The following is a 17,040-nucleotide window of genomic DNA, read 5'->3' on the forward strand; positions in this document are numbered from 1 at the left end:
AGAGATAGTCTTACGTGTGTCGGAGTCTAGCCAGGAAGAATAAATGTCAGTACTGGATTCTGTAGACTTACTTCAGGAACAGGTCAAGTGGACACCAGAACAAGGGCAGAATATAACCAACGATCGTGGCAGATGGCAAATACACGAGTTCAAAAGTATTATATCCCAGCAGAATAACAAGCAAAATTAATGCCAAAATTCTAACTAGGGAAATTGTGATGGGCAATAACACAGTCCGAACAGGAACCGGCAAAAATATGATTGAAGGTTCAGTCCTGGCAGGGCAAAGTCGCGTCTCCTCACCGCGCCGTTTTGATTTTATTTGCAGTTCATATTGCATATTTTAATTAACTGTATATTCCTTATTGTAGCGAGCACAAAAGATAACATGCGATTCCCACTGTTAGTTTCTGTAGCTGGAAAACTTTCACTTTGTTCACCTCTGTCTATTATGTGAGAATACGCACAACACTAAAAGAGAACGCGTGATCTTTAATTTGGAAACGTTTTTCATATAACACTGATCTGGCCCGTTAGAAATGGAACACGGTATCATTACTGTAACTAACTGTGAAATTAAACATTTCATTCTCTACTTTCATCTCTGAAATGCACTGAAAATTAGTCTTATTTTCACGTACAGCAGTTACAGTATGCTATGTTCGCTAAACATAAAAGCTGCAGAGGATTTTTTATCATATGAACATTGTTGATTGCCACGACTACCACGAGAGCAAGAAATAAAAAAAATGAAATTCCATTTTTATTTTATTATTAGCCAGAACAGGTTTCAGCATAGCAGTCTTTGATATCACACAAGTAAAGTTTTACCACTCTGATTTACGTAAATTATTTACGTCACTGACATTGTAATAGCATTGGCCCATGTCCACCTGAAAATGACATAATAAAATCCACAGTTCTCCTGTGAGGTCTCCGGGAAGCTGAAAGAAGTAATTTTAATGAACCATTACCTGCCCGCTTAATTGTGGGAAAACTGTTTTCACTCAATTTAATTTGAATTTGCCGCGGCAGCGGCCTTCGCGATCGCTACGCAGCTCTGCTTAATGAAAACTTCTAAATATGCTGAAAACGGCTAAAAATGTGGAATGGAATACTGGGCAAGCTAGCAGTAAATTATTACAAGCATTTTTAACAATTTGTATATTCAAAAACCAACATAAATTCAAAGTACACACTTTTTTTTATACATCAACCTCCAATGGTGTCTTTCTCGAACAAAGAACAAAAGAAAGCTAACCAAGGATTCAAGCGATCGTCACGGGCTCTTACAAGTTTAACGGCTACAAGAAGACAGAGAGAGAGTAACATTTAAGCCTCCGCTATTTACAATTAATTCAGTACACTAATAAATATCATTGTTAATTTTTTTCAATCATCGTTGTCGCTTCGATTTCCACACTCGCCGACCACAGACGTTGTTTCTAAATTATAGATACATAAATACTGCAGAAACACAAAAGGAAAAATGATTATTTCCATTTTTGCAGACTTTACATAACAGACAACCGTTCATACAAAAATGAAATAATAATATTAATACAGATAAATGTTTCTTTTTTCACATATATTACACCGATTTTGCAAATGTCTTGTCAGGAGAAGTCGCAATGCCCCCTGGTAGCAATTGACTTACATTGGCAAATTTTTGTCGATATTTTGCCATTGGAGTCAACACAGTCACTGTACATCACTTTGTGTTTTTACGTAAAGTTTATTTTGTTCACTATGTCACACGGTAGTTTATTTACACTGTCCAAGACTTTCTCGAGGAGTGCATTTCGCTCTTCCACTTTGCCAGCTGACCGCGTACCTAATCCAAGGATCATTGCTGTTTTGGTTCCTTCATTCACGATGTGCACGTACAGGAAACCTGGGAAAACTGCGCCGGAGCCATGATCATTTCAGTTCCTTTGCAGTTTCACACAGTTCTCTTGGTTCATGTATGAAGTTCGACACTTGTCAAGTGTTCACAACTGAAACACGAAACACGAGAGTTATCCGTAAAACATGTTAAAATTCGGTCCTTTTCGACACTATACGTTTACGAAATTCCACATCAATTGTAATGCTCAAGTTTATGTGTTAGGCAAAGTACAATATTGTTGTAACTCTTCAGGCTTTTGAGGCGAGACCTTGACATGTGGAATAATCGGGTCTACTGCCTGATGTTTGTGTCGCTCTGGCCCAATATTTCGGCCACGTAACTCATTGCCTTCTTCAGGTGCTACCTGAGACTGCCGTATTGGATGATCTTGTCCATTATATTGTTCATTAAAGAATTCAAAGTACTGTTACGACTTTGCCTCATAATTGTTCATTATAGACATTGTACTGGGGCAATTTACTCAAGCAAGTTTATATAGCTAATATGAAGAAAACTTCTAACATACAGTGTCTAATAGGTTCATAGTTTGAGTTAATTATTGGAATGAGATAAAGTGTTTGTCGCTTGTCCTAAGTTCGTATTACACAAATCATTTCTGATGTTTAGTTCATCGGCATTGAGGTTTACGTTCAACGAAATGTTAACAATGTCGCTTCAGTCCGGAGCCGCGCTGCTGCTACGGTCGCAGATTCGAATTCTGCCTCGGGCACCGATATGTGTGATCTCCTTAGGTTAGTTAGATTTAAGTAGTTCTAAGTTCTAGGGGACTGATGGCCTTAGCAGTTAGTGCTCAGAGCCATTTGAGCCATTTTTGAATACGCATAATAATCAACATTCTGTGTCCGTACAGAAGAGAACTACAATTTTAGTCCAACAAGCAAATGCTTGTTTCCTCAGTTACAGTACTGAACTTTTCTGCACATCTATTGTTAAAGGGTATTCGTCCTTGTGTTACGGATCCAATTACAAACTTTATATATCTTCACATTCTTTTATAGCTTTCTTGGTACTATAAGCTGCTTGACCAAGAATATTAGCAAATCTGAATATGCTTTGTATGTATTATTTAAACAGAAAATTCCTCATTTTCACTTTCTCTACCTTTGATTCTTTTACTACGTAGTGTGATAGCCGTTAGCCAAAGGATCAAAGAGAGGTAGTGCCAAGAATGCATGACAGAAACTTTATTAACCCTACAGAATGGGTTATAAGACTAACAGACATTATGCACAACCACACCTACATCGATACTCCGTAAGCCACAGCATGGTGTGTGGCGCAAGGTATCCTGTATCAAAACTTGTCATTTCCCTTTCTGTTCCACTCGAAAATAGAGCCAGGGAAAAACGACCATCAATATGCCTCCATAAAAGCCCTAATTTCTCGTATCTTATCTTCGTGGTCCTTACGCGCTATATATGTTGGAGCCAACAGAATCATTCGTCAGTCAGCTTTAAAAACCAGTTCTCTAAATTTTCTTAATAGTGTTTCTCGAAAACGAATCAGCCTTCCCTCCCGGAATTCCCATTTCAGTTCCCGAAGCATCTCCGTAACATGTATGTGTTGTTCGAACCTACCAGTAACAAATCAAGCGGCCCATCTCTGAATTACTTCGGTGTCTTTCTTCAGTCCTACCTGGCACCTATCCCAAACACTCTAGTAGTAATCAAGAATAAGTCGCACAAGCGTCTTATATGCGGTCTCCTTAACAGGTGAACCACTGTTTTCTAAACCCAATAAACCGAAGTCGACCACTCGCTTTCCATACTACTGTTTTCACGTGCTCTTTCCATCTCATATCGCATTGCAACGTTATGCCAAGATATTTAAACGACCTGACTGTGTCAATCAGTTCACTAGTAACACTGTATCCGAATATTACAGTACCCAAATATTAAAAGTTTGTTCTCCCTACTCATCCGCATTAATGTACATTTTTTCCCATTTAGGACTAGTTGCCAGTCATCACACGAACTGGGAATTTTATCTAAGTCGTCTTGTATCTTCCTACATTCACTCAACGTCAACACATTAAAGTGCACCACAGCATCATCAGAAAATAACCGCAGATTGCTGTGAACCCTGCCCGTCAAATCATTTGTGTGTATAGAGAACAACAGTATTGTTATCAAACTTCCTGAAGCACTCCTGATGGTACCTTTGTCTTTTATGAACACTCGCCGTCGAGGCCAACCTACTGGGTTCTATTGTATAAGACGTCTTCCAGCTACTCACATATCTGTGAACTTATTACAGTGGCTCGAACCTTAGTTAACAGCCTACGATGGGGCACCGTGTCAAACGAGTTCCGGAAATCTAGAAGCATGGAATCTCATCAATAGTTCTATCTCACTTGTGGACAAGCTGGGCTTCTCACGAGCGATGCTTACTAATACCATGCTGCTTCGTGGACATAAGCTTCTCAGTCGCAAGAATGTTTATTTACTTCTAACTGAGAATGTGTTCAGAGATTCTGAAACAGACAGAAGTTAGGGATACGGATCGGTAATTTTGCGGGTCTGTTCATTTCCTCTTCTTATATACTGGGGTAATTTGCGCTTTTTTCCAGTCTCTTGGGACTGCGCTGGGTGAGTGACTCACGATAAATGCCAGATAGGTAAGGGGATAATGCCGTTAAGTGCTCTTTGTAAAACCGAACTGGAATTCCATCGTGACCTGGTGACTTATTTGCTTTCAGTTGTTTCTCTACGCCAGGTATTGTTATTACCATGTCGTCCATAAGGTAATCTGTCCAACGGTCAAATCACACTATGCTTATACAATTTTCCTGTGTGAACAATTTTTTGAATATGAAATTTAAAACTTCGGCTTTTGTTTTGCTATGCTTCAACTGCCACGCCAGACTGATCAACAAGGGACTAAATTGATACCTTATTCCCACTTTTTTTTTACGTACGTCCCAAATTTTTTCCAATTCCCTCCCATATTTTTTGTAAGGTGTGGCAGTAGTAGTAGTTGAATGCTTCGCGCACAGACCTTTTCACAGACGCACTAATCCCTACCTACTTTCGCTTGTCGTCATTTATGCGTTCCCTTTTGAATTGAGAGTGCAACAACCACTGTTTTCTCAGCATCCGCTGAATTTCGTTATTAAGCCATGGTGGATCTTTTCCATTCATTACCCACTTACTAGTCACAAAACTCTCCAGTCCACAATTTACAGTTTGCTTAAACTTTGTCCATAAGTCCACTGCATCTATTTTCTGGCACTAAATGACGTCAATTCACTGTCTAAGTGAGATGTTAATAACTGATTATCTATTCTATCCAACAGAAACAAAGCCTGCTTGACTGGTTGTTGTTATAATGTTTTCATGATCTTTAATTCCCGATTCTCTACTGACATTATCGATAAGGTGCTCCGTATTCGTAGATAGAAGGTATGAGAGATTTCCATTGCGTGTGGGCTGCCGAGCTAGCTGCTCAAGACAGTTTTTAGGAAACGTGTTCAAAAGTATTTCGCTTGACTGTGTGTACGCCCCCATCCCCACACGCCCCCACTCCCCCACCCCCCACCCCCCACCCCCAGCTCCTGTAATAAATCCATAGAGACCCTTGTCTATACTCCGAGGGTTTAAGTCGCCTCCAACTAGCACTGCATGATCTGAGTATTTACGGGTTATTGACCGTAGACTTTCTTTGAATGAAAGTATAACTGCCATAGCAGTATCAGGTAGCCAGTAAAAGCATCTAACAATTAACTTGGTTTCACCTACACTTGTTACACGTGACCAGATGACGTCACTGTCACACTCAACTTCGACTCCCCTCTAGGCAAGGACTAAAAGACATCAGGGAGATGGTTCAGTGAATCAGCTCTAAAATATGTGACAGACCCCTTTTTTATTATGAATTTCCGGCATTTACAGCAGGATTACGCGCAAACGTCTGAAATATTAATTAAAATAATAAATGCAACTACGAGTAATAGTCTACATTCTGTGTTTATACAGAATGGAACTACGGTTTAGTCTCCCAATCAGATATCTGTTTCCCTAGAGACAATGTTACCTGATAGTCATCCGCAGCTCGTGGTCGTACGGTAGCGTTCTCGCTTCCCCCGCCCGGTTCCCGAGTTCGATTCCCGGCGGGGTCAGGGATTTTCTCTACATCGTGATGACTGGGTGTTGTATGATGTCATTAGGTTAGTTAGGCTTAAGTAGTTCTAAGTTCTAGGGGACAGATGACCATAGATGTTGAGTCACACAGTACTCAGAGCCATTTTTTTACCTGATAGTCAATTCAAGATGAAGTTGTTTTGTTCCTTGATTCATGGACACAATTTCAAGTTTTACAAGTCTTCACATACTCTCACGACTTTCTCCAAACTATTTGTTGCTTGACACTCATTGTTAGTAGGTCTATAGATGCTTTGTGTGTAATGCTTAAATGTAAAGGTTCTCCTTTACTGTTATACTACCTCTTATTTGTTTATATTCTGTGAAAAGAGTCAGCTAAAGGATAAAAGTGGGAGAAGGTAACAATTGGCCAAAAAAATTTCTTCAACCACAGCGAACGGATTACTAGTCTGGTAGTATGCAGAGCATATGTTTGGTGATTAGTTTCGAACCAGCTGGTGCATTTTCAAGCCTGGCCTACTGAAGCTTGATCTTAATAATAAACATCAAATGGTAATAAATCCTTTATAAAATGGTCGCAGAGTGGATTGACAAGATCAGCATATGCCTCTTAGCAATTCAAAATAAAACAACGTAAGAGGCACTTTGTGACTGGCATTCTACAGACATTTTATAAAGCATAAATTGTTATTTTGATGTTTAATATTAAGAGGAAGCACTTTCAATGTAACGGTAGCCTCAATAGGCCAGGCCTGACAATGAACCAGTTGGTTCGAAACTAATCGCCAAACACAATTACTGCAACTGCCAAAAGATTCTATAGCAAATGCACAGTGAGATATTTCTTGTTCCTAGTTAACAAAATATTGAAACTGCATAATCTCATACAAATTATATTCTGTTGTATGTAAGGATCAAAACAATGAAATAACTTTATATATCGGACAGTCTGTTTATTATGATTTTTGGACGTTACAGTCAGATTACGCTCAAAGTGTAAAGTAATGGGTATGATAAATTAATATAAAATAAATTATTCAACAACACACGTGTCTTTAGGTAAGACTAAATATTAGTCACATGACAACTGATCACATTACACTTGAGAATAATTCAGCCGCGAGTGTGATACTCAGCTAAAATGATAGCGTGGGATGAACAAGTATCATCTTCAACGTTGCTGAATATCACGCAGAGCACCCAGAGCTCTCAGGGTAATCGCACACCCTCAGCTCGTCGTTGTACTGCAGTCCCGCCGGACACGGTATCAACCAGGCAACACCGTTCTCGTCGCACTTGTAGAAGCTGTTACAGTCGCTGGGGTTAGGCAATTGGGTGACGTCATCTGGATTCCAAGCTGGACAGGTGGGAGCATCTCCAGCTGGTTGCTGTGGACTTTCACCATTACCAGAGCCAGCATTTCCATTGTCCTGACCGCCATTAGAGGAATCATCGCCAGATGGGTAACTTGGAGCGGCTGACGATGAGCAACCAGCACTCTCGGGGTAATCACACACTCTCAGCTTTGAATTGTACTCTAGTCCAGCTGGGCACGGCATGAGCCAAGCCACACCATTCTCGTCACACTTGTAGAAGCTGCTGCAGTCACTCGGATTTGGCAGCTGTGTGACATCATTCGGATTCCATGCTGGACAAGTAGGAGCGTCTCCAGCTGGTGGATTCGGGCTTACCTCATTACCTGCATCGGAACTTCCGTTATCTTGACTCCCCTCAGAAGGTGTCTCATCAGACGGGTTGTTTGGGGAAGATGATGAGCAACCAGCATTTTCTGGGTAATCACACACTCTCAGCTCTGCATTGTATTCGAGACCGGATGGGCATGAAATGACCCAAGCAACGCCATTCTCGTCACACTTGTAGAAGCTCCTACAATCGTTCGGATTGGGCAGTTGGGTGACATCTTCTGGATTCCATGGTGGACAAGTGGGGACTTCGCCAGATGGTGGCGCTGGTTCAGCACCATCATTATCGCCTGATCCCTCACCATTTCCATTGTCGTCGTCAGCAGGTGGAGACGAGGAGGAGGAACAACCAGCTCTCTCTGGAAAGTCACACACTCTCAGCTTTGGATTGAATTCGAGATTTGCCGGGCATGGGACGACCGTTGCGACACCTGATGGCTCGCACTGAAGGAAGCTTCTGCAGCTGTCTGGATTCGGAAATGGACCGGACGCTCCCTGGCATGTCGCACTCATCTGAAAAAAAAATTCAGTGTTGTTTAGCATACCATGTGTATCATATCTAACGTGTGATTAACTCACACTGATTGAATTTCTAAATCCCAGCTTTCTTATTCCGCTAGATGTGAAATTAGCAATTTTTATTATTGAAATGTTATCATGGTAAGGTATGATCAATGATTTCATCATTATTTCATAGTAGCATTTGTATAGCCATATCTCCTCCATGTTATATATCATGTTATTAGGTGTAGGTACGATACTTTAAGTTGTATAAGTAACCATTTAATCACGAGACTTGACCGTGAATGATATGAGATTGTGAGACTTTCATCGGTATCTCAGAGCTAAATAACGGCATGCTACATAACTGATGCATGGATTCTATACTAACGACTCTGTTTATCATTTCACGTTAAAACGGTGGAACAGAGTTTGAATATGTATAACAGCTGTGGCGAATTGCATTCGCAGACTATACTGTTGATGAAGTTCCCGTGACAGCTATGTACTTGTGTCATAAAGTCTACAGCTGTGGAGTTAATACTGAAGCAACTACGTTTATTACTTTCACGCCACTTACCTCTCTGAGAAACTGGTACATTATATTACGATATGCTAAAAGACGCACTGCTAAAGCCAGAAGTGTGAGTTGATTGATACTCATCACTTTATTATGCATTTGCCCCTATTTTATGTTCGTAGACGTCATACTGACATGATTCTAAAACACTTTCGACCTTTTTCTGGTGATCCGTGGGTCAATAATATAGTTTTTATTCTAATTCAAGTGAAGTCGTGAATTCATTCTTGTGACATTAGTACCCGGGATAACACCATGAAATGGCTAAAATAAATGGCTCTGAGTACTATGGGACTTAACATCTGAGATCTACTTAAACCTAAATAACCTAAGGACATCACACACATCCATGCCACTCTGGCCGGCCATGAAAATAACTATCCAATTCTAGACTTTCCGAGGCATCGTACTATTACTGACCTGTGAAATTGAACTGTAAGTTGAATACCCACAATTGGCATCTTCTACAAAACTTTTTTCAGTTCGCGGCAGCTGCAGGTAAATACAATGAGCATTTAACTTCCATTACATTTACCTTGAAAAATATCTACGCAGACTGTAGAATGTCCATATCAACTCGCGTAAAACATAAGCGAAATCTCTGCACTGTTAATTTGACGGGCAGATGGGTGTAGCTTGTGGATATCAGAACTTGATACATAGTAGGTTATCGAGTTCATTATTGGCTATGCTATATTTTGGTATCCAGCCATCGATAGTAAAGGAGTCGCCATTGTATGAAGCAATACATAGAGATAAGTCATCATTTTGTAAACAGCCGTATAACATGCATAAGAACTGCATTCTCCAGGACAAGAATAAAATGTAGGAGTCCTAGATTATTTTTTATTCCCCCTTAGTTAGTAGTCAGTAATGATTTGCTCAGTGTAACGTAAACGTAAATTGCAATAATAGGTATCATTTATGTTGACTCAACAAATAAATGAATACAAGACTTATTCGTATGCTAATTCATATTTAATTTTTATATCAATTGACCTATAGGTAGGTATGTCGCTTTAATTGCTGATGGAACAGAGAGATAGTAACATTGGACTATGCGCAGTTATTAAGGTCCAATTTGTGTCAAGATAAAAGAGCAGTTAGGGTTACTATCACTAAACCCACTTAATAAAATGATTACAGGTGGAAAACACTTACAACAGTCAGCCTGCGGATGGTTGCTGCACTACCGCCTCCAGCCAACACGGCCAAGATCGCAGTAGCAAGAAGTGGTAGTCCTGAAAGCATAACGAAATATTATATTTCTCCTATTGAACTTACTTCTACAATATGCATGAAGGAAAGTAGGGTACAACAAATTTCCTCCAAGCTACTATTTCCTCATCTTAAATGTGGAGCTCCTATTGGTTATCAGCTAAATTTCCTTTATTGTGGAACCTGCAGCATATCATGTGTCACAGTAGGACATTATGCTGAGAACTGGAGACAGTGTGGTGTCTGATATTTTATTCTAGTATATAAGCTTATTTCAGCTTTATTGCGTTCATCAACACGTGTGCCGATATACTGATCAAGACAGTAAAGCAGAAATAAGCTTATGTACTAAAATAAAATGTCAGGCAGTATACTGTCTCCAATTCTCTGCAGCTAAGTTTTCATTTCCCACATATGAAAAAACTTCAGTAATTTGCTTCTTCTATACACTTACGTGACAAAAGTTATGGGATGCCTCCTAATACTGTGCTGGACCTCCTTTTGCCTGGCGTACTCAAGTAATTCGACGTGGCATGTACTCAACAAGTCAGTGGAAGTCTCATGCAAAAATATTGAGCCACGCTGCTTGTATAGGCATCCATAATAATTGCGAAAAGAATTTTGTAAACGAACTGACCCCTCGATTATGTTCCATAAATGTTCGATAAGATTCATGTCGGACAAAGTGGGTGGGCAGATCATTCGCTCGAATTGTCAAGAGTGTTCTTTAACACAGTCGTGAACAATTGTGGCATCGTTGTCTGTGAAGATGAAGTCCATGAATGGCTGCAAGTGGTCTCCAAATAGTTGAACATAACCATTTTCAGCCAACTATCGGTTTAGTTGGACCAGAGGACTCAGTCCATTAAATGCTAAAATAGTCCGCACATTATGAGGCTACCATGCGTCTCACTGCAACTAATTACGTCTTCCCAATCCGTTAATTCCAATCGTGTAGCCATAATCACATCTACATCTACATCTACATGACTACTCTGCAATTCACATTTAAGTGCTTGGCAGAGGGTTCATCGAACCACAATCATACTATCTCTCTACTATTCCACTCCCTAACAGCACGCGAGAAAAACGAACACCTAAACCTTTCTGTTCCCGTATTTTATTTTGATGATCATTCCTACCTATGTAGGTTGGGCTCAACAAAATATTTTTGCATGCGGAAGAGAAAGTTGGTGATTGAAATTTCGTAAAAAGATCTCTCCGCGACGAATAACGTCTTTGCTGTAATGACTTCCATCCCAATTCGCGTATCATATCTGCCACACTCTCTCCCCTATTACGTGATAATACAAGACGAGCTGCCATTTTTTGCACCGTTTCGATGTCCTCCGTCAATCCCACCTGGTAAGGATCCCACACCGCTCAGCAATATTCTAACAGAGGACAAACGAGTGTAGTGTAAACTGTCTCTTTAGTGGACTTGTTGCATCTTCTAAGTGTCCTGCCAATGAAAAGCAAGCTTTGGCTCGCCTTCCCCACAATATTACCTATGTGGTCTTTCCAACTGAAGTTGTTCGTAATTTTAACACCCAGGTACTTAGTTGAATCGACAGCCTTGAGAATTGTACTATTTATCGAGTAATCGAATTCCAACGGATTTCTTTTGGAACTCTTGTGGATCACCTCACACTTTCGTTATTTAGCGTCAACTGCCAATTGCCACACCATACAGCAATCTTTTCTAAATCGCTTTGCAACTGCTACTGGTCTTCGGATGACCTTACTAGACGGCAAATTACAGCATCATTTACGAACAACCTAAGAGAACTGCTCAGATTGTCACGTCGTAAACCTTTTCACATGAATCATCTGAGTGCAAATGACAGCTTCAGCAATGAACTGCCTTCTAATATACGGTATACGCGATACTAAAGCCAACCGTACATGTGTACATCGCTATGCCATACATTTTTGTCACCTGACTGTATTATGCATCAGTGTTGATCAAATTTCTCCTTCACTATGCGTTAGAATGAATCTTATCTTTTAATACGTTCACTCAAAATTGATGTAATTAGAAAATTGTTGGTGAACAGAATACTTCTAACCAAAAAACTATTACGTATTAAATAACAATTATGCGCTAATGCAGCTAATATATCATCGTCATTTCTTCGACAGCACCTACAAACTATAACTCGTTACTCCTGTGATTTTAGATAATGATTGCGTCAAACATACAACAACCATCCTTGTATTCGCAAACATATCTGGTACTTCCTTTCCTTCGTTCCTAGTGCTTCTGTTGATAGTTACGATTTAGAACAAAATTATTTTATTTTTTACATACTGTGGGTTTATTTGAATGATAGCGATGGTAATATGTGACAGTCGTTCAAGATCCGCAGGTTACTATACTGCAGTACAATACCAAGCGACAAATTGGTCTGATCTATCGCAATGCGCTAAAGCGTTGCGTTTATCAGACTATGTCCGTACTTTATAATTAACGAAAGCAAAGATATGTTAGAAAGGCGCAGCCAGTGATTCATACCTGTCATGTTGGAAGTCTGTCTGTACGGAGTGCCGTAGATTTACTCTGGTACCGCTTAAATATCTCACCTCTGGAAGCACATCCAGACGTCAACCACACCAGTACGTACGTCAGCAACGCTGATAAGATCTCAATTTCCAGGTATTGTGTACCAGCGTGTTTTCGATACATTTATTCCGTATCTGACAACTGTAATTTACGATGTGAGAACAAGTGTATTTTTAAGACGACATTTGATAAATGCTGTGAATGTTCAGAGTACATGTCCAAAATTGTAGCGTACAAGAAGACTCGGAATAGGACTATTCAAATGGTCGTTAGATGTCTTACACACTCTGTATTGGAGATGTAGAGCAATGGCTCCCAAGAAATCATGGATTTACATAAAACCGATGAAATAAGCAATTTATATCTACAATTCATTTCACGTTAGGATCAGGGACAGACAAATAATTAAATTTTCTGCATCTTACCACTCAAAGAATAACGAACGCACTGCTTACACAATTTCATTTTCAATGAATCAAATCTTCCATTGACATTCAAACAAGGAAGCTTCAGATTCATGCTTAAAAGAACAATTACAAACAACACACAGAAATGAAACATAGTAACATAAATAGCAATGGAAAATGGGTATCATAGCCTCATGATGCAGAAAATTAAAAAAAGTACTACGAAAGCGAATTGTGGTTCAAATGCACACAAGGCCTTACACGACACACAAGAGTCCAAAATACAGAAAATGACCGACGCACAGTACACAACAAAACAAGAATATAAACACAAAGCAGAATGCTTCACCTACAACAATAACAAAGTTCACACGTAGTCAACATTTTAAACAAGCTGGGACTTTAAATAGGCTAAAAACAAACAACACAATACAGCGAAAACAATGGACCCCCGAAACATCAACAGATACATTCAGCAGATGAGGTATTTACGAACTTACATGCTACCCTTGTCAGTCAGTATTTACAGGTAAAGCAGGCACCAATTTTAAAACGAGATATTCAGCAACCCTCAGAGACCTAAAAGCAACAATTATCATTGCATGTCCGCTTACCAGCTAATGCAACACAACCATTACCCAACAAAAATAGAAACATCATCAACATCGTCATCGTCGTTGTTTTCGAGGATTGGGACATTCGGCCTGCTGCGCCTCAGAATTGTTCACACCACCTCTTTTACGTAACGTACGCCATCCTCTTCACGATTGTGTAATACTGCATTGCTGTTTCAGTAATTCTATCATTAGACATATATTGTACATGATGTTTCCAGTACAGTTGGTATTTATCAGTAATATCTGTAATAGGTTCAACATTTAGTTCTTTTCTAATAAGGGATAATCGCACTAAAAAGTGGAAGTACTTCGTCTCTGATGATTCAATTCGTCTCAGCTGATCAGGTGTTATGGCTCGGCATTACTTTGTAGAGTTTAATTAATGTTGTTTCATTGTTCCGCAGAAATGTCTGCATCTGCCCAGTTTTAGCTCTACGTCATCAGACTTGGGAAATTTAAAATTGCACCGTAAATATTTAAAGTCTCTTACTTGTTAAACTATTTGTCCATCTGTAAAATGTTTTGTTCTTATTGGTTCCAGTCCTCAAAATGCAATCAGTTTTATTTTATTTGTTGATATTCTCATTCCGCACTTAGAGGCAATTAGACTTTATTTGTGTAACGAAATTTCAATGTTTTCTTCAGATTCTCATATTACAATCTGATCATCAGGAAACAGCATCGTCATAAAATTAAAATTATCACTTTTTAATGTGTCATTAACGTCAACTATTTATCAATGAAGAAGATGAAAAATCAGCCAACCATTTGCAAACACATACACACATACGTTTGCAGCTGGTTGGCTGAGTTTTCGACTTCTTCGGGATTTCACAATTTCTGTTTCGCAGCCATGTTTAAGATTTTGATTTACAAATGAGACCGTCACTTTAAACACTAAGAACGTGGGAGGCATTGGGCAGCCTTGGCTGACTTTTAGATTGATGTCGGCAGATTCATCTCATTTCTCACAGTAAGAATCCTTATTTTATTACGTTTGTCTAATGAATGAATTACTGTAATCATATGCGCTGGAACTCAATTCCTCAAATGATTCCCATAGCATTCTCTTTTTTTGCCTTGTCAAATGTCTTTTCATAGACTATAAAAACATAGTAAGTTGGTAGTTTGTCTCAGTTACTTCTCCCAAAGTAAAAAGACCATCAGAACATGACCTACCTCTTCTAAAACCATATTGAACCTCTAACATATATGCTCCTGCTACTAGTACTAATCACTTGTTTACAATTTTAGCATTTCGTTTATGGCAACTATCTGAAATATTTCTGTGTAATTTTGAGGACTGTGATTTTTCTCCTTTCTTCATTCCATTCGTCTGGTACATGTCTGCTCAGCCAGAAATATTCATTAAATTATAGCGTGCATCTTTTAGTTGATCAGATGTGTATTGCATCAGCTCCCTGTTTAAACACTCCTGGAAATTGAAATAAGAACACCGTGAATTCATTGTCACAGGAAGGGGAAACTTTATTGACACATTCCTGGGGTCAGATACATCACATGATCACACTGACAGAACCACAGCCACATAGACACAGGCAACAGAGCATGCACAATGTCGGCACTAGTACAGTGTATATCCACCTTTCGCAGCAATGCAGGCTGCTATTCTCCCATGGAGACGATCGTAGAGATGCTGGATGTAGTCCTGTGGAACGGCTTGCCATACCATTTCCACCTGGCGCCTCAGTTGGACCAGCGTTCGTGCTGGACGTGCAGACCGCGTGAGACGACGCTTCATCCAGTCCCAAACATGCTCAATGGGGGACAGATCCGGAGATCGTGCTGGCCAGGGTAGTTGACTTACACCTTCTAGAACAAGTTGGGTGGCACGGGATACATGCGGACGTGCATTGTCCTGTTGGAACAGCAAGTTCCCTTGCCGGTCTAGGAATGGTAGAACGATGGGTTCGATGACGGTTTGGATGTACCGTGCACTATTCAGTGTCCCTCGACGATCACCAGAGGTGTACGGCCAGTGTAGGAGATCGCTCCCCACACCATGATGCCGGGTGTTGGCCCTGTGTGCCTCGGTCGTATGCAGTCCTGATTGTGGCGCTCACCAGCACGGCGCCAAACAAGCATACGACCATCATTGGCACCAAGGCAGAAGCGACTCTCATCGCTGAAGACGACACGTCTCCATTCGTCCCTCCATTCACGCCTGTCGCGACACCACTGGAGGCAGGCTGCACGATGTTGGGGCGTGAGCGGAAGACGGCCTAACGGAGTGCGGGACCGTAGCCCAGCTTCATGGAGACGGTTGCGAATGGTCCTCGCCGATACCCCAGGAGCAACAGTGTCCCTAATTTGCTGGGAAGTGGCGGTGCGGTCCCCTACGGCACTGCGTAGGATCCTACGGTCTTGGCGTGCATCCGTGCGTCGCTGCGGGTCGGTCCCAGGTCGACGGGCACGTGCACCTTCCGCCGACGCTTGGCGACATCGATGTACTGTGGAGACCTCATGCCCCACGTGTTGAGCAATTCGGCGGTACGTCCACCCGGCCTCACGCATGCCCACTATACGCCCTTGCTCAAAGTCCGTTAACTGCACATACGGTTCACGTCCACGCTGTCGCGGCATGCTACCAGTGTTAAAGACTGCGATGGTGCTCCGTATGCCACGGCAAAGTGGCTGACACTGACGGCGGCGGTGCACAAATGCTGCGCAGCTAGCGCCATTCGACGGCCAACACCGCGGTTCCTGGTGTGTCCGCTGTGCCATGCGTGTGATCATTGCTTGTACAGCCCTCTCGCAGTGTCCGGAGCAAGTATGGTGGGTCTGACACACCGGTGTCAATGTGTTCTTTTTTCCATTTCCAGGAGTGTATTATCAGTGCCAGGCGACTTTTTAATTCTTGTTTCTTTGATCACATTTTGTAGATCTAGCATTGTTATGAGATCTACAGAGTCCTTGGTAGTATTGTTTATTTGTGGTTCTTCTCCATTATCAGTCCGTAGACATTTGAAGTATTTTAACGACTGTTCTTCGAATATTACATTTAATTATAAAATATCTCGTTCTTGTTTGTTCAAGTGCTCCATTATCTTGTGTGCTCTGTTTTGTCTTTCATTAATATCATGTTCTACTTCACTCACATATCGGTTCCAACTTTCCCGTTTAATTTTTCAGATTCCTTTCTTAACTAACGAGATTTACTCTCATAATCCTCGCTGTAATCCAAATTATTATGTGATAACAAAGTTGTTATGTCTTGTCTTAACTTTCTAATAAGATCATTCCAAATCGTTAATCCACTTTAGAGTATTTCAGTTTCCTCATTCTTAATGCTTCAGTGGCTCCGTGCATTATAATTACTTTAATAGTAATTTTTTGACTTTGCAGTCGTGCGTGGTGTCTCCGCAGTGCAATCGAACGCACTCGACATTAAAGTTCTTCTTAGCAGCCAACCTAAGAAACA

At 40.6% G+C, this 17,040-nt stretch overlaps 1 protein-coding gene across 1 annotated transcript; it reads right to left on the reverse strand.

The window, feature by feature from the left end:
- Positions 1–6,941: 6,941 nt before the first annotated feature.
- Positions 6,942–12,574, reverse strand: LOC126272227 (peritrophin-44-like). The gene is made up of 3 exons (XM_049974927.1): positions 12,527–12,574; positions 9,955–10,034; positions 6,942–8,225 (listed from the first exon to the last, which is right to left on the reverse strand). Exons 1-3 carry the CDS (start codon positions 12,531–12,533, stop codon positions 7,197–7,199), a joined length of 1,116 nt encoding a protein of 371 aa, XP_049830884.1. The 5' UTR covers positions 12,534–12,574; the 3' UTR covers positions 6,942–7,196.
- Positions 12,575–17,040: the final 4,466 nt, after the last annotated feature.

Source organism: Schistocerca gregaria, chromosome 5 (assembly GCF_023897955.1).
Source record: "Schistocerca gregaria isolate iqSchGreg1 chromosome 5, iqSchGreg1.2, whole genome shotgun sequence".
In the NCBI taxonomy this organism is placed as follows: Eukaryota; Metazoa; Arthropoda; class Insecta; order Orthoptera; family Acrididae; genus Schistocerca; species Schistocerca gregaria.